Here is a 19,210-nt window from a genome sequence, read left to right as displayed (position 1 = left end):
ATGCTTGCAAAACAGAAGGAAATGCTCTGGCAATTTATACATATGACTTGGGAAAATATGCTGTGGCACTCAAAGGGTTAAAGGTTGTATTTAACTAATGTATTTCTATTTCACATGGTGAATCAAAACAGCTACATTGTATTGATTTATTTTTAGAGTATACAATTCATAAAAATATAAAACAAATACTTTAAAGCAATAAAAAACATTTTTAATTAATCTACTGTCAGTAATGTTTATTTTATATAGAAATCCATAACTCATAAACTGTTTTAATAAACATTTAGAACAACTCTTAAAAGTGTAATCGAAATTAAAGGGCAATTATTATTATTCCATAGTGGTGTCAACAAAATAATGTTGATCCGACATGTTCCTGTTTTGAAACTTCATACATTACATAAGTCACCACTATTTATGTATCATTTTAACTAGATTTTAATAGTTACATTTGTTTTGCTATTGTGGCAACAGTGATGTCATAAAACTTGCCTTCTGCACAGAATGATTGTCTTCATCAAGCTATTTTAAATTCAGTAAGTGTTTATTTAAATTTAGTCAAAAATGGTATTTCATTTGTAAGATAATGTTAATTGCTTGTAAACGAGTTTGTTATAAGTCTTTTTAAATTTATATATATATATATATATATATATATATATATATATATATATATATGTGTGTGTATATTGTGTGTGTGTGTGTGTTTTTTTTTTAGTATTTTCATGGTTTCATATACATGTTCTAATTAATAAGCCTAGGTAAATCTAGGTTATTGTGCAGTGTAGTTGGGAGCTACAATATTAGTGATATGTCATGGTTATGGTTTATTATGTTTCTTTATAGCGGTTTTACTATTTTTTAGGATCTTATTTCAATAATGTCCCAAAATTAGGCTGATAGGCTGTCTGACAGAGACCGCTGTAAGACTCAGACAACCTAGGCCTTGACAGTAACAACTAGGTTTCTCTTCGGAACCCCGCAATAGTAAAGAAATAAATCCTAAAACAACAGATCTTAAAATAAATTCATTGAACATCAAATATTTGCCACTACATTATTCTTAAGAGAAAACATCAAATGTGTGTACTTAAATTCTTTTCGATCATAACACACAAAAAACAACAAAAGTCACAAGATATTCTGGAGCTGCTGTTAATTCAATTTTTGTATTGTTTGGTGTTGGCTGAGAACCTCAGTGAGGGCCATATCTTCTCACAGTAAATGCTCTAAATCAATTATTTATTATAATAATTTTGGTGTCATTAGATTTCTGATGAAATTGTCTAAATATGTTATTCTCGTAATTCTTGTTTTTAAGATATTCAAAGTTAAAAAGTTTTAATGGATGCCATTTTTTAAATATTAAAGATAATATCATAATATATTTGGCAGTAACTGGGCTTGTTACCATAAACATTTTCCCCAAATTTGTTAGAATTGAATTTATTAGTTTGTAAGATACATATTAATGAAACACACACGCGCGCGCGCACACACACACGCGCACACACACACACACACACACACACACACACACACACACACACACACACAGAGACAGACAGACAGACAGATGTCACCAGAGACCCATGTTCATATGTTAAAATGTGTTTTTCTTGACCTGAGCAATAATTTGATTTACCATTATCCAGTGAGTTAGGAGACATCTTGTCTGTGTATTAATAATTAGTGAAATATTTCTACGTATCTAAATGTACACAAGAAGAATTTATTGAAACTTCTCGCTCTCAACACCACTTAAAAAAAATGTTTTATTAATTAATTTACGAGTATTATTTTATAATGCATATAGTCCTCTGAATTTGGTCTAATTTGGAAACATTTAGTGTAAGGATTATATTGTTTGTAAATTTTTCCAAATAATTGTACCCATAGTAACAAATTTAGCCTTTCATGTACTGTTTGTGGCTTTTACAATATATTTAATTTGTATTCATGAGAACCTGTATACCATTATATATTTTCTGAAACTAGATAAAATGAAGAATGAATTAACTATCATATTTGTTGTATTTGCATCACTTTCAAAAATAAGAAAAAAATGGTTAAAGATTTTTGTTCAATTATTTATGCATAATTTTGGTTTACCATAATTATTCCACATTTCCCTGAAAAAATAATGTATTACGACATAATTTTTTTCAACATTTTAAAAATAAGGGTATAAAACACTCAAAAATGGCCTACTGTCATGGGAAAAAATGATTGCCTGTTCTTGGGAGTTTTACAAACTGAAATTTGGATGAATGAGAGTTGGATTTTTTATAAAAGTTTTAAAACGGCTATCAATTTTAAATCATAAGAAGTTATTTTTATATCTCTTCTCTAATTAGATTCCACTAGGGCCAATTATGCAATATTACAATATTGTGAATTAAACTGTTAGTAAGTTATGAATCTCTTGGTAAAAACCACTTAAATACAAAGTATAAATCGGTTTCAAAAACTTTCAAAGTAATATTTGATTTGCACAGAAGGGAGAGCAGAATTTCACGTTATTTATCAGGAATTATATACATCTAGTGTTGAAATATTGACATTGTATAGTCTACAAGGATGATCAAATCTTGTTATGGAATATCATGTTTAATTTCTGTGAGTGAGACATAAAATGTTAGAGTAATGTTCTGTGACTTGTACAACATAACATGGGCCCCTAACGTGAGATAGGCTGTAGGCAAATAGGGGGGAGTTAATGGGAATGGGTAGCTATCATGTTGGGCTTTTAGAGATAAGGAGTTGCAGAGTTCACTGACATCTCCGCCCTTTTATTGATCTTAGAATTTGTTTGTCATGGTCTCCTGTTAATGCATACATGTCTTTTAAGTGATATTATTATGACACACACATGTATACATTTTTATTTGTTGTGATGTTAAAAAAAATATAGTTTTTTTTATTTTATCACCTTATAATATCTTTCTACTTTTTAATCAGCCATCTTAAAAGTCAGGAACAGAACTCTTACCTGAGGAAGGTAATTGTATAGTTTAATGAGATTTGTAGCCAAGGTATGTTATATACATATGACTCAGATTTTCTTACTAATTTTTAGGTGACAAAAATAAGCTGGTTCACTCAACATCAAAAGTACATAGAAGTCATAGTCATAGTTTATTTCGTGTGAGTAAGGGATCGGCAATAAATACATTTCATTTAAAAATGTTTTTTAGCAACAACCATGTTAAATTTTTTCTGGCCAAAATTGAATGTCAGGATTAATGAAGCACACTGGTAGAACCAAGTATCAAAGGACCCAACAGAACGTACTGAAAGAGTTCATCCCCTAGACCCCGAAATCAATAGCCTTCATTGGTCCACGAGTAATCTAAGTACAAAGCAATCAATATAATACACTGATAGAACTAAGTATCAAAGGACCCGACAGAATCTACTGTAAGAGTTCATCGCCTAGCCCCCAAAATCAATAGCCTTCATTGGTCCAAGAGTAATCTAAGTATGAAGCAATCAATATAATACACTCATAGAACCAAGTATCAAAGGACCCGACAGAATCTACTGAAAGAGTTCATCGTCTAGACCCCGAAATGAATAGCCTTCATTGGTCCAAGAGTGATCTAAGTACGAAGCAATCAATATAATACACTGATAGAACCAAGTATCAAAGGACCCAACAGAACGTAATGAAAGAGTTCATCACACAGGCCCGGAAATCATTACCCTTCTTTTGTATAGGAGGAAGCTAAGTACTTAAGTTTCTATATCTTTCTACAGATAATAAGAGATAATAATAAGAGTTATCCTACAGATGAAAAGAAAATGATATATTGTAATGAAAATATTAAAATGGCCCTGTCAGATTTTTAATGATAACATAAACCTATGTATTAATCACTTATAACTCGAATAGAAAATGCAATGTAGAATCACAACTGTTATGCCGTATTTAGAACTTAGTTCATATTATAAATGAATAAAAATGTTCTCACAGGCATATACAAAATTGAAAACTTTGGGATTGATTTTTGTGAATTGTTATATGAGTGATAGTTTATAAAACTTATTTAAATTACCTAATTAATATTAAAGTTAACTTTGAACCCCACAAAAAGAAAGCATAGAATACATTTGTATTTATTATAAATTTAAAAAATCATTTCCAAGTCACCATGTAAATATGCAATTCTGGCAAGAATTTTTGTGTTTGATTTATTTTTTTATACACTGGAAGTTAGGTTTAAATCAGAATTCCAGGTTGAAAATATGGTAAGATTTTTAATGTAGGATGTTTCTATATATTTCTGAAATCAGTATACCTCTGAAACTAATGTATATTTTATTGAAATTTTTTATACTCTTCAATAAAACCAAATTTTAAGATAGAGCCAAATTTTTATATTTTTACATACTGGTACAAAAATGTATTACAAGGTTTGTAAAACTATAATTCAATAAATGTAAAAAATTTGATCAGTGTTTTAAATTTGAATTATGGATATACATTTTTGAATAATTCAGAAACAGTTGACCTAAATTACTACTCTGCACCAAAAAACCGTGGTGGTGAAAAACTGTGGGTTTTAAACTTTAACCATTTAAATAAATATTAAAACTAAAGTATAAATGAAAATTGAGACTTGCCTTTGAAGAGAATTTATAAAAACCTTTTCCTAGAACAGATATATGTTTAGCCTTCCGTATTGTATGCTTAGCTTTTATCAGGAACCATAGCCTAAACAAACCAATTTATTAACCTTGAAGCTGCATCTCTCAACACAATAGTTTTAATTGGCTTGTACAAATGACTCAGATGTTTATGGTTCGTTTTAAAATGTAATGCTTATTGTCAATAATTAACAGTGTTTCTACTCGCCATATTGTTGAGGTTTACAGTTTACGTTCATTATTTAAGTGTATAATACTCAACATGTAAAACAACGATATGTGAGCAAACACGTATTATCACTTTCAATGCTATGTCGTCCCATTAAAGTGTACAATCAACTTGTTCTTCTTGCTGATGAAAATCACTGTTTACATTTAATATTTAATGTAAACTTTGTGTCAGCCTATTTGTCTACAAATTGGTTAATGCGTTGTAATCTTTTAAATTCTTAGCTGATTGTTGTTTTTGTCTGTACTATAAAACAATTCCCGGGGGAAAAGGGTGTTGTGGAGAAATCTAAAAATTCTATAAGTTTTTAATTTTTCATTATGATTTGTTTATTTATTCATTATGCTCAAGTACTTTTGTACATAAAACAATCATAACTTTTATAGATTCTGAAGCAATCACTATGAATTATTATGTTTATATTTTGTAATTTAAAAAATAAAGTGTACATCAAAGGACATTAATTTTATTTGTACTATTATTCTAAATTTTTAAATATGACAATCCGTAGTAACTACATCAATTAAATACGGAAATATACATTTTCATGTTAATACAGTATACAGTATATTCTCTGTCTCTCTCTCTCTCTTATGTTAGCTTTAATCAAAGGCTCATTTTCTCAAATGGCAATATTTCATAATCTTTGATGTAATAATTAGAATACAAAAATGTTGATGAGTTGTCACAAAAAAATTATAATCATAAAAATAGTTCTGTATTATTAAATCTAAATCTTAAGAGCTTATAATAATATATGATACAGGTTGTACAGCCTGCTACCAATATAACTATGAATCAGCTTTCACCAGTGTGCTATGAAACATCTGTTAGATGTTTTGTTTGGATTGTTTTTACTGTATTGTATTATAAATTTCAACATTGTCAAAAGTATTCAATGTTTATTTTTGTGTTTTAACTCTGGAACTGGGCCCATTGTTTTTTGGAAGATTAAAAAAGGTTGTTACTGTTGCGGCATTGTCTTTTAGACAATTGCAATTTTTTTTCAAATGCATTTATGTTCATCACTAGTTTTTTTTTTCAAAAATTATTTAAAAATATAAGTCAACTGATTTTAAAATAGTTTGGCATATATAATTGGGTTTGCCTCATACAAAGAGAGTGTAAAAAAAACATTAAAAAAGTATGTCACTTTTTTAATCTAAAGAGTGTTTAGTTATTTCAAGGGTATAACATATTTGAAAATAAAAATCTAAGATAGCTAAAACGTTGTCAATTTTATTTACACTTTGGATTAGTAATAAATTAAAAGCTATTTGTGTAAATTTTATTTTACACAAATAAGTTTTAGACACTCTTGTAAACATAACCCAAAAGGTAAAAACCATGACTTTAAATACACTTAATTTTGTGTTTTTTATATATATATATATATATATATATATAATATATATATATATATATAAAAAACAATATATATTTAAATATATATACACATACATAACAACCAAATGCCGTTTTGCCTTGTACAATGGCATTTTCCACATTCTTGAGGTCTGCATGCAAACTCTGTTCTTATGTCGAATTGTGTATTATATGTAATATGTGAACATAGTTTAAAGCGAGTGTAGAATGGCTTTGATTGGGATTACAATTTAATTTTTTTTAAATTATGTTTGTTTTTTCTGTGTTTAGTTTTAGTGATTTGGCAAATTTTATCTTTTAAAAAAATATTAATTTAAAAAAATGTTTTTGTTTTAAAAAAAATACGTTTTTATTTTTTAGTTCCTGCAGTATCTTCAGAAATCTTAATTCAAATAGAACTTTAAGAAAATAAGATAAATGTTTTAAAGCTACCTAATTGTACATTAGGGGGAAGAAAATTATTTTTTACTTTCGAGTTACTAGATGTTATCATAGGGGAATATGAGATGAAAGACTTGTATTGTAACATGAGTGTGTCTGTCCTACATGGTACGCTAAGTTGAATAATTATCAATAAATGATAGTATATTATTAATCCAGTTGACTTATGATATTCAGTGACCTACTGTAAAAACATTTTAGGCTCTTTGAACCATTTAGGTATATTTTTATGAACGCCATTAGTATTATTTTATTTAAAATAAAACATAATTATTATAATATCAGTTAAAAAATGTGTATATACTATAATATCAACTTATACAAATATAGGGTGTTTTAATTAATATTTCAACTCATAAATTCATTTATATTTTAGTACTTAGTATATGGCAAGTTGACAAACGCAGAAACGCCTCAGTTATCAGTGACAATGTTGTGTTGATAAGTTAATTGTTTGCCCACGTGTTACAAAGATGTTGCTGACTGACACTGGACTGGTTACTGTCATGTTCTATCAGTAAACTCAGATAAGTCTCAACGTAAAATATTGTTGTCAGTTAATAATTATTCTAATATCTCACAATAGAACAATTATTATTACAAAACTAAAGTAGTTTACAGATCATTTCAAAGTTGTGTCAAACTTGTATGGAAATAGTGAGTAGCAAACAAGGTTACTGAAGGCCAAACCATTTGACTCCAGTTCCCGCTACTGACTGATTTTATGCGGCGATTATGCTATTTACGAGTCAATATGGAAGTTGGCACGAAACACTCTACCCCACCACACACGAACAATGTATACTCAGTTGTCTTTCCATTTGTTTCTTTTCCTTCTGTACTATTAATTTGTCTTTTTCTTTATTTATTTATTAATCCGTTCTTTGCCCTTGCTTAACTAGCTATTGATATAAATAAATAAACGTTTGATTTACAATTATTTGTCTCATGTATGATACAGGGTTCCGTGAATTATACTGCCACGGGCACATACAAAAATTATATCCAACATATAAAATGTTTTGGTGCATGTTAGGTTTGAATTTACACACAAAAATAGGTTTGAATTTTGAAAGATTTGGAATCATAAATTGGGTAGATCTTACTTAAGTTCAAGTCCAGTTTTACTTTGTATGTTCCAATGACATTTATTCATCTTCCAATCATCCTTGTCGGTTTAGTGTGAATTTAGTACTGGCAATGTTGATCCTTGAAGATTTGAGAGTTCTGGTTGCCATCCAATATTCAAGTGGTCATCCTCTAGTAAATGTCTATTCTGTTCTTTTACAAAAATCGAGATTCACCAATTTAACACAAATAATAAAATGTATTACTGTATTTAACCCTGCGGTGCTCGCGCGGGCTACATGTGTAGCCCAGTGTAATTTGTTCACCTACTACTAGGAGTGATGTGTTCCTAGGAGGGTCGGAGCCTAAGTACCTTCAAACCAATAGCTGCTCAGTCCAGTCAGTGTGCTCTTGCACTGCATAGAGTAAAGGTGTCCGTGTGGTTTTACTTCAAAGTGATCTGGGCTACAACTGTAGCCCGCGCGATTGTTTGTGTCATGAGTAATCCGAAGCGTGCCAGATTGACCAAACGAGATATTCTTGATTAGTTTGACAATCCTTTAAGTTCTGATGAGGAGGATTGCGTTGCCGTGGACAGTGATGATGGAGAAGTAGATTATGTGGAAGAAGAAATCCATTTACCCGATGAAGAAGATGCAGAAATGGCGCCTACTTCCCCTTCCAGTCCACAGGACATGAGTGAGTGTGATGATGAAGATAATACTCCTTTAGGTAATGTTTTTTATTCAAAGTACAAACAGAAGAGAGTGATGAAGTGGAATAAGTGTCCTCTTGATCCAACTAACATTCGTACAAGGGCATCAAACATTGTGTTGCGATTGCCCGGGCCTAGAGGTGAGGCTCGGAACACTAAAACTGAGATTGATTGTTTAATTTATATTTTGATAATGATGTTATAGAAATGATAGTAAATGGAAGTAACATTTACATATTAGGTATAAAAGACCAATTTTGAGCGTGAAAGAGATGCAAGACCAATATATAAGACTGAAATTCGTGCTTTTATAGGAATTCTACTTCTCTCTGGTTGTTTGGGCAGTTGAAGGAAACACACAAAGCATATTTGGGACAATAATCGTGGAAGTGGCGTAGAATCGTGTTATTTGACAATGAGTGAAAATCGTTTTCATTGTCTAATGAGGTGTATGCGATTCGATGATATTCGAGATCGTCCACAAAGAAAAGTTGTAGGTAATCTAGCACCTATTAGATCGTTTTTTGAGCTGATTGTGCAGAAATGTAGGACGTTCTTCACACCCAGTGAGTATTGCACTGTTGACGAACAATTGTTCAAGTTTAGAGGCAACTGCCAATTCAAGATTTACATTCCAAGTAAACAAGTAAAATATGGGATCAAGGTTTTTGCCTATTTGTGCAAAAACCATGCATGTGTGTAATTTAGAAGTTTATGTGGTTAAGCAGCCTCTAGGACCTTTCAATGTGTCACAGTCTGCAGAGGATGTAACAATTCGAATTTGTGAGCTAGTTGCAGGAACAAATCGGAATATTACAATGGACAACTGGTTTACTTCAATACCTTTGGCTGAAAAATTATTTGAAGAAAACAGTTGACTATTGTTGGTACGATGAGGTCTAACAGAATTGGCATACCCGAAGATCTTAAGGCAAATAAAAGCCGACAATTATATTCCTCAATATTTGCACACCACAAAAAAAAGACTCTTGTATCTTATTGCCCTAAGAAAAATAAGGCAGTCGTCCTACTCTCGACAATGCACAGTGACCAAACCATTGATCTAGACAGTGAGGAGTTAAAAAAGCCAGAAATAGTTACAATCTACAATCGTACATAGGTTGGAGTCGATGTAGTTGACCAAATGTGTGCTAAGTATGATATATCAAGAAACACCAAGCGCTGGCCTATGGTAATTTTTTTGGGCTTGTGAATAATGCAGCAATAAATGCTTCACGCATCTAAAAGTTCAACAATATAGACACTTCAATGCCTAGAAGGGAATTTCTAGACCATCATGCTTGGGAACTTTTTCATCCCCAGATCAGAAAACGCCTGGAATCCTCAGTGTTACCCACTGAAATGAAAATTCGAGCTAGGCGAATTTTGGGAATAGAAGAACCTAGACGTCAACCTATCCCACAAGACAACAGAGTTTTATGTTATAGTCTACAACAAATGAACCTTATAATGTAAATTCAAGAGTTTTTGTAAAATGAAAAAGATTCAGAAATGTACATATAATGGTAAGATATTGACTTTTATGTAAATAAGCAGTTTAAAATTAATTTATATATTTTATTGATTTTGTAATAAACATGTTTATAAGTGAAGTAGACTATTTTTCCATCATTCATGTTCTGAACTTTTTTTAAGTTTTACGACCTTAAAGATAGGCAATTTTCAAAACCAGCAAAATACAAAATAACGTAACTTTACAATTTTATTTTTTTATTTAAAAATTGTTGTGTAATACATTGAAATATTAATTTAAGTAAGAATATATGTTGGAAATAATAAAAAATATCTAAAACAGTGCTAAAGTTAAATGTCCCTGTACAAAAAAACAAAAAAAAGTCGTGGGCTACAACTGTAGCCCATGCGAGTATTGGCGTAACAAAACATCACGCGAGTAGTGCAGGGTTAATAACTCAAATGTTGATTAACTTTGTGTTTGTTAATAAATTTCTTGATGAAACAAGGTTCTTGTCAGTCTCATATTAAGTCATGATTTAAAAGAATAAAATTCCATTATTGTGAAGTCACCAGCTGATCTAAATTCACTTTATAACTCCAGGTGTTGTAAACTTACTTTGCATAACAATCTCTTTGATATTAATTAAGATTTAATGTATTCTGTGGTATTTGGTCTAAAGAAATTGCTTTATTTTATCTGATGATTCAATTTTACAATAGTTTATGTATATGTATGATAATTTGTTTTATGTTAATTTTAAAATCTATTGATTTATATATGTTTATTGTAAGTTATCAAAACTGTATGGGTGTATGTTCTTCTTCTTGTAAGGATTCCTGTGTGGATTCTGTACATATGTGGTATAAACTCCTTTATTTATTTATTCATCTTTTATAAACAAACATAAAATAATATGAACTATTAACTTTTCAAAACAAAACTGTAATAGTACTCTAAGTAAAAAATTATTTAATCCTCTCATTTATCTCTAGTACACACATATTCATTTCTGTCATTTATCTTATGTATGTTTGAAATGATTGTGGCATATGCATCATCACCCAACTTGATGTTGCCTATAAATCGTCTTCAATCAAGCTACAAGCAAAATTTCAATTCCAGACCCCAATTAGTTTTTGAGGGATACCCTGTGGACAGACAGACAAGAGAAATTTTACCAGTCCCCTAAGTGATAGGCCTTGCTGATGCTCAGCCAATTTCACAATCATAACATTTATGTGCACAATCATAAAACTATGCAGAGGATAACAGTTTCTCTTTAAACTTCAAAACTACATGTCATAGTCACAATTTCACATCAGCTGTACTAATGTCAGTGACACGTACAGCCAGTGTTAAATGAAAGTGTTATTTCTTCATGTTTCATGAGTACTATAACAAATACTGTGCAAAATAAATAATTAATCAACCAATCTATTTAATTATCTGAAGTTTATCTCAACTCATATTGAGTTGAAGAGTAATTTTGGAACATCCGTGGGCATATATATATATATATACACACACACACATATATATATATATATCATTAATATACACACAATATTTAAATTTGTAGAAAATACTCAATATTCAATGATAAAACTCCCATGTTTAGACAGAATTACTCTCTTCTTTGTCACAATTCTCCAATAAGAAAAAAATACTCTTTGGTACCACTGTTAGATAAGAAGCTTGTATATGTTTTGAGGATATTCACATGTACACTATTACACTATACACATTAGGATATACGCAATTAAATTTGCACTTTTTTATATCAACAACAAAATTTGTTTGAAATACGATTATCTGTTTTGTTATTGATACTTTGAGTCATCAAAAACACGTAGATTGAAGTTCAAATTCTGCTTCATGGTTAAAGACACATAAGAGGTTCAAAGAATACACAGATGCTAGCTGAGAGTCGAAGGGAGCAAGATCATTAAAATGAGGTATCATAAGTTATAGAGTTCAATTTGAGAATTTTTGTATAAGATTTTATTAGATGACAACCAGTACAATAGCAGTGGTAAATACATGTTTTATAAAGTTATATTTTAATCAGTTGGGAAGAATTTGTTTAGTTGTTGAAAAATCAAGAAAATATTTGTCTTTCTTACAAAGTCTGTTCTAATATTAAATAAAGCAGATAGCTGTTATTGTTGTTGAACATTTTAAACATGTCTTGTTTAAAAAAAGATTACTTTTGACTTAGCAATTCTAAAGTGATCTTCCCTTCAACACTCACTTGACCTTCCTTTTATACCAATGGTTATAATGACTATTATAACTTACCACAATATTTTTTTTAGGTTTATTGTTTTTGATAGACTGTGTGAGATTGAAGATTAGACCAGGTTACTTTCTCAAAGGGTCTATACATTGCAAGTTTTACTATAATAGACTTTTATCAAATGACTCAGCATGATATTTTTATTGATTTCAGAAAGATTTTATTTCTCAGCATAAACTAAATTCACAAGAGATTGATGATACTGATAAAGTAAACTTGGTAATCGAACTAAAATTGATAAACCATATTTCATGAAATATTATTCTTCATTCATCACACCAAAAGGTTAATTCCATAAACAAGCTGTTGATTCAGAATTCACAATAATGAAATTCACATAAGATTCACTATATTTACAGGCAATTTCATCCACTAGTCTACAATCACAAAAACCAACGAATAACCGTAAAATTAGTTTAAATCAATGAAAAAGTTCAACAAAAATAATTTCACCTTACTTCCTGATATTATGTTTCATTTGAATTTTTGAATTTATAAAAATAAACTAATTGCATAATTTGACGGAATACGCATAGAGTAACTGATAGTTCAAATTAATTCAATACCCATAGACCGCTGTGACTAAATTAAACTTATCCCTCCGTTATATAACGAAAAAAACATTTAATAATATTACACTCAGTTGTATTTGACAATTTCACTTTTTTTAAACATATGGTCGTTCAGTAATTCAAGACAAAATTTAAATTATTATCAAACTATTTTATTAACTATTGATTTATAATTCACAAAATATTAGTAACTGAATGAGTACCTTAGATTTAAGAATCGTTGTTTTATAATATAGGCCTATTTGAAATCACCTTCAATAGTAATTATTTGTACCATTACCGATTTATCCATACGGTATCAAAATCATACTTCCTTCCATTTGTAATTCATTTAATTCACAACTGATTAACAATGACCCATCTGACCAAAAGTATTTCTATATTTTTATTATAGAAGATCAACCTACACACATAACGTTTCGATCCTGATCAATTCATTTAATTTATATCTTAAAACATACCTTCAATTTGCATATTTTACAAGCATCAAAACTTTGTTAGTGATTAATTGTATTTTTTATATAATTCAGTACACTACCTATTATTATCGCATCTTTATCTAAAACTGACTTTAATTAAATCATTACAAATTATAATTGGCCAGACCTTCATGTCATTTTAGCAGATTCCAATTGACTCTTTGATCATTCCACTTATCTACACTGCATCTAAAGGATAACACAAATCCCACCCTATTCGATAGAACCAGCTGATGGGTTGGATCCATCATAGTCTTACTACTAGCAGCTCTTCTACATAATCAGTAATCAGTCTTTGTAAGCTCGTTCCTCTATATTAATCTTTTATCTTTTATTGACTCTTTGATCATTCCACTTATCTACACTGCATCTAAAGGATAACACAAATCCCACCCTATTCGATAGAACCAGCTGATGGGTTGGATCCATCATAGTCTTACTACTAGCAGCTCTTCTACATAATCAGTCTTTGTAAGCTCGTTCCTTTACTAATATTAATCTTTTATTGACTCTTTGATCATTCCACTTATCTACACTGCATCTAAAGGATAACACAAATCCCACCCTATTCGATAGAACCAGCTGATGGGTTGGATCCATCATAGTCTTACTACTAGCAGCTCTTCTACATAATCAGTCTTTGTAAGCTCGTTCCTTTACTAATATTAATCTTTTATTGACTCTTTGATCATTCCACTTATCTACACTGCATCTAAAGGATAACACAAATCCCACCCTATTCGATAGAACCAGCTGATGGGTTGGATCCATCATAGTCTTACTACTAGCAGCTCTTCTACATAATCAGTCTTTGTAAGCTCGTTCCTTTACTAATATTAATCTTTTATTGACTCTTTGATCATTCCACTTATCTACACTGCATCTAAAGGATAACACAAATCCCACCCTATTCGATAGAACCAGCTGATGGGTTGGATCCATCATAGTCTTACTACTAGCAGCTCTTCTACATAATCAGTCTTTGTAAGCTCGTTCCTTTACTAATATTAATCTTTTATTGACTCTTTGATCATTCCACTTATCTACACTGCATCTAAAGGATAACACAAATCCCACCCTATTCGATAGAACCAGCTGATGGGTTGGATCCATCATAGTCTTACTACTAGCAGCTCTTCTACATAATCAGTCTTTGTAAGCTCGTTCCTTTACTAATATTAATCTTTTATTGATTCTTTCTGCCTAAAACCCCAAACCCATGATTCTGATACTGAAGTCATAACTCATTTAATTCTGTTCTACATTTATTAGTTTTTATGAGTTATATTAAACCTGTATCAACAGAAAAAAGTATTTAATTGAATTATTATTTTACTGTGTTTTAAACTGAAATTATAACTGTGTGTCAATAAATTTCAAAAGTTTGTTTCAAACATATTATTGTTTCTTTTTTTTATTTTGAAGAAAATAAAATATAGAAGGTTACAACCTAACATTATAAAAACAACAATCATGATAACGCTTCATCCAATGGGCTTAAGTCTATAATGGATGCACATCTTAAAAAACTAAGAAAGTAAAATAATAAACCTCAGAGAAGGATTGTATTCCTACTTAAATAAGTAAATTGTAATATAAATAAGGAAATATTAAAAAGTAAGTCATATATGTTTAAAAAAAGGACTTATCGGAAAAACTGTAACATATAATTAATACTTACACTTAACCTACATTATTTCATTCAGTAATGTGTAGAAAACACTCACATTCATCCAGTGAAAATAAATGAAAACCATAAAAGACAATATAATGGTTCTAAGTATTCTATTTTATTTCATTGGCATAGTTGATTTATTCAGTGTGCAGAGACCAAAACTAACAATAAATTCATCTGGAATTAAACTAATAAGGTTTTGTCATATTTTTCAACATTATGTTTTTAAGAAACCATGCTAAAGTTTACTAATAATTCAAGAATTTTTAATTCACAAAATATCCCAGTGTTAGTAGTCACGGTCGTGATGGAGACAACTGTTGTTAGGCGTAAGTAAGGTGAATTTACTGGAGTGAAAAACACAAGGAGGAGAATCAGGATATAGCAAAATTATAAGTGAGCTGTCTGCACAGAGAAGACAAGTCAGGATGGCTGCTTCCAGACTTGGGAGATGACCGAGTCCTAGGTTTGATTCCTGCACCTGACAATATTTGTGGTCTAGTGTACATTTATTCGAGTGTCACTGGTCTGTGGTAAAGTTGGTGAGAGGACCCACCTTAAATTAACAGTGATTGGCTGGGGTGAAGTTGACGAAATCATTGTATTCTAAGTGTACCAGACCCAAGACACCTGTTTTGCATAAATCTGTCAAAACAAACCACATTTTTGGGAAATCTTTTTCATTCATAATTACTAATGTTATAATTTCCTGACAATTTATTGTTTTTAAACAATTATTGTGTTGCAAACTTCAATTTCAGTTGCTACAATAAAAACACTGAATGTTGTACATTTTTATTTGGAAATAATCAACTAAACATAATTTGATTTTGAGTATTTGCAATTTTGTTTTTGTGGATTTTGATGTAGTAAAAAAATAATTAAATTCTGATACAATCTCCTTTTCATCAATAGTTGTATGTGTGTAAGTTCATTCTTTTATTTTATTTGTATCTTGATCTCTTCCAATGAAATGGTTTACTATTCTCCATTGTTCTCGTGTGTTCCCAGCACAATCCTCAACCTTTTTTAAACTAATAATCCTCTTTAGTTTTTCTTATATTGTTTTTCCGACTTATTTCTGAAGGAACTGTGGTATTCACCCAATTTATAATCATAAGGTCTAGTTATCATCAGTCTATAAATCTTTTTCATTATTTTAACTAATCTGCATAAATAATCAATCCAAGATGTTTGGATACAGGGAGTTATTCTGTGTTCTACTGATCATTTTATGCTAACTGAATATTGCATACCATTTATGGTGTCTTGACACATTTCTTGGAGTATGAGTTGATATTTGTTGATGATTTGTGTTTTAACTGTACATATGTTACAGGAGATGGCTGATGACTTCCAGGACGTCATGTTCCTGAAGGTGGATGTAGATGAGTGTGAGGGCATTGCTGCCACATACGAGATCACCTCCATGCCAACCTTTGTATTTATCAAGAACAACCAAAAAGTAAGCTGTAATTATAGAATCATTTATTCAATTATTTTTAAATGTATACTACGCTTAATCATTACAAATGATTTTCAGATAAAATGATTACATATTTCTTATAAACATAGTTTTTAACATCCTTAAAACTGGGTATTATGCTGGGTATGGCATAGTTTATCTCAGGCCCTTAGCCTAACATGTAGAACTTCTCCCCCAGTATTAAAGAGTTTCTTCTCTATCTTGTAGACTATGTCCATAGAGACTATATTCATAATATAGTCTCTTTTTAATGAGGATTAATTACTTATAATTAATTAATTATTTTAATTTATTTATTATTTATAATTAGTACAGAAAAAATATTTATTTATAACTGGGAATATATGAGGGCTGTTTTTTAAGTAAGGGCCGTTGTTTTTTTTTTTAAATAAACAACAATTATTTTTTCAAAATACATTTATTTTCAGAATCTACATACTTTTTTTATTTTTCTACATAGTTGCCTTGTTTGTTAAGGCACTTATCATATCTTAAAACTAAGTTTTGAAATCCCTCTTCAAAGAAATTTTTCGCCTGCTCTGACAACCAGGAGTTCACGGCCGTCTTGACTTCTTCGTCGTCATTGTAGCGCTTCCCGCCAAGATGATTTTTCAAGTACCGAAAAAGGTGGAAATCGCTCGGAGCAAGGTCGGGGCTATACGGCGGATGATTCAAAACTTCCCAGCCAAAAGAGTCGATCATTTCCTGTGTCCGAGCAGCGGTGTGAGGCCTTGCATTGTCGTGGAGGAGCAGAATTCCCTTTGTCAGCATGCCGCGTCTTTTGTTCTGAATGGCGCGTCGGAGACTGGCCAGGGTTGCGCAGTAGGCTTCTGAGTTAATCGTCATTCCTCGCGGCATAAAGTCCACTAGCAAAACACCGCGCCTGTCCCAGAACACAGTTGCCATAACTTTGCGCCGCGACAGCGTTTGCTTGCCTTTGATTTTGACTGGAGATGTTGTGTGCCGCCATTCCATGGACCGTTGCTTTGATTCAGGAGTGATATGGGATACCCATGTTTCATCTCCTGTGACAATTCGACTCAACATGTCGTCTCCTTCCTCGTCGTAGCGGGGCAAGAAAGTCAATGAACTGCTTAATCTCTTTTTTGTGATCCTCAGTGAGGAGTTTGGGTACCCATTTTGAGCACAATTTTTTAAAGTTTAGGTTTTCTGATACAATTTTGTACAATACTGACCTGGACACTTGAGGAAATTCCATAGAGAGAGTGGTTATTGTGAACCGTCAGTCCTCATGAATTTTTGCGTCAACTGCAGTAACCAAATCTCCCGTGATCACAGATGGCCGGCCTGAGCGCTCTTCATCGTGGACATTTTCGCGGCCATCATTAAATTCTCTGACCCATTTCCGCACTTTACCTTCACTCATTGCCTTGGCACCATACACCTCACAAAGCTGACGGTGAATGTCATCAGCCGACATGTTTCTTGCAGTCAAAAATCGTATCACTGACCGAATCTCACACGCGGCGGGTGATTCGATAATCTTAAACATTTTAAAGATCCGCAGTAATGCATACAGGTTAGCTACAGAGCTGCAACTGACATGAAGTTGTTCGCTAGGAATGCCGGGAGGTGGGGCGCACGCTCGTTACGGCAGGAACGCGAACTACTACCGTGTACGGGAAGAACGGCCCTTACTTAAAAAACAGCCCTCGTATTTTACTATATTTTCAGTCAAGTTCTTTCAGACACTGGGATTCTTTAATGGTTGGTAGCAGACTCCAATTTCAGAAGGAGTGGCGGTGAAGTTTTTATTTGGTACCTTTTAGTGTTAGTATACAGTTCTTGCTACAATCTAGTGTTACACTGAGTAACTTTTGATCTCACCTTAGCCTTGTACCATTAGTTTTAAACAAGCAGTTACTTATTAAAACTTGTTTTGTTAAGATAAGATGAAACTTGTAGTTTTGAGGTTATTATTTTTATTGTTTTAACAAGCCTTTACAATCGGCCAAAAATCTACAAAATAAGTTTTTGGGTTTTGAGCAAGACAGCTTTTTTATGGAAACACATTTTGAAGTAAAACTTATATAAGGGATTCAGCACTAAAGATGGCAAAAAAAATGTTTTTATGGAAAAATGTTTTCTTTGTTTTAAGCCTCTCAAATAATAACAAAAACTTTGTCTCCTATGTCAAAATAGAGGTATTTGGATGCAAAGAATATTTACTAAGGGACCTATTTGTTGTTAAACTAGCTAGAAAGTTGTCAATATTAATATCAGGCGTCACAGGATTTTTCAGTTTTTTAATTAAAGGTTTGTTTGTCAGACTCCTATGTGAAATTAGCTATGTTGTTGAAATTGGCGTAACAAATCTAAAGCTAAATATTAATTCAGTGTTTTTTTGCCTGTTTGCTGTTGTAAAAGATGGAAGAAATTACAGTTTTTATTCTAGTTTTGTCTGATTGCTGTTGTTCTTGTGAGAAAAGATAAGTATCCAGTTAGTAATTAGTAATTTGGCTGCATTTTCATAAAATCTATATAATACTGTCAATTGTGTTATAAGCCATGATTTATTGATGGAATAAGAGTTAATTATACTAATAAACTAGACAGAGTATGTGAAACACAAGCTAGGCAGTGTTGTCTGTGGTCAGTTGAGCTGAGGTGTCAGTGACACGCTTGCCTTGATTTTAGCTGTGCTGTAGATACTGCAGTGATGGAAGCTTACATGTATCTAGCAGCTATGAGGTGACAGTGATGCAGCAAATTTAT

The 19,210-nt window shown here is 31.4% G+C and overlaps 1 protein-coding gene across 1 annotated transcript in view; it reads left to right on the top strand.

The window, feature by feature from the left end:
• Nucleotides 1-19,210, top strand: part of LOC124364801 (thioredoxin-2-like) — a 33,525-nt gene that overhangs the window by 12,988 nt on the left and 1,327 nt on the right. Inside the window, exon 3 of the mRNA XM_046820568.1 lies at nt 16,328-16,453. Coding sequence (XP_046676524.1) covers nt 16,328-16,453 — 126 coding nt within the window. The remainder of the gene's footprint in view (nt 1-16,327; nt 16,454-19,210) is intronic.

The sequence above is a fragment of the Homalodisca vitripennis genome, chromosome 1 (assembly GCF_021130785.1).
Source record: "Homalodisca vitripennis isolate AUS2020 chromosome 1, UT_GWSS_2.1, whole genome shotgun sequence".
Lineage (NCBI taxonomy): Eukaryota > Metazoa > Arthropoda > Insecta > Hemiptera > Cicadellidae > Homalodisca > Homalodisca vitripennis.
Note: the sequence above shows the minus strand (reverse complement) of the source record. Positions and strands in the feature narration are given on the sequence as shown.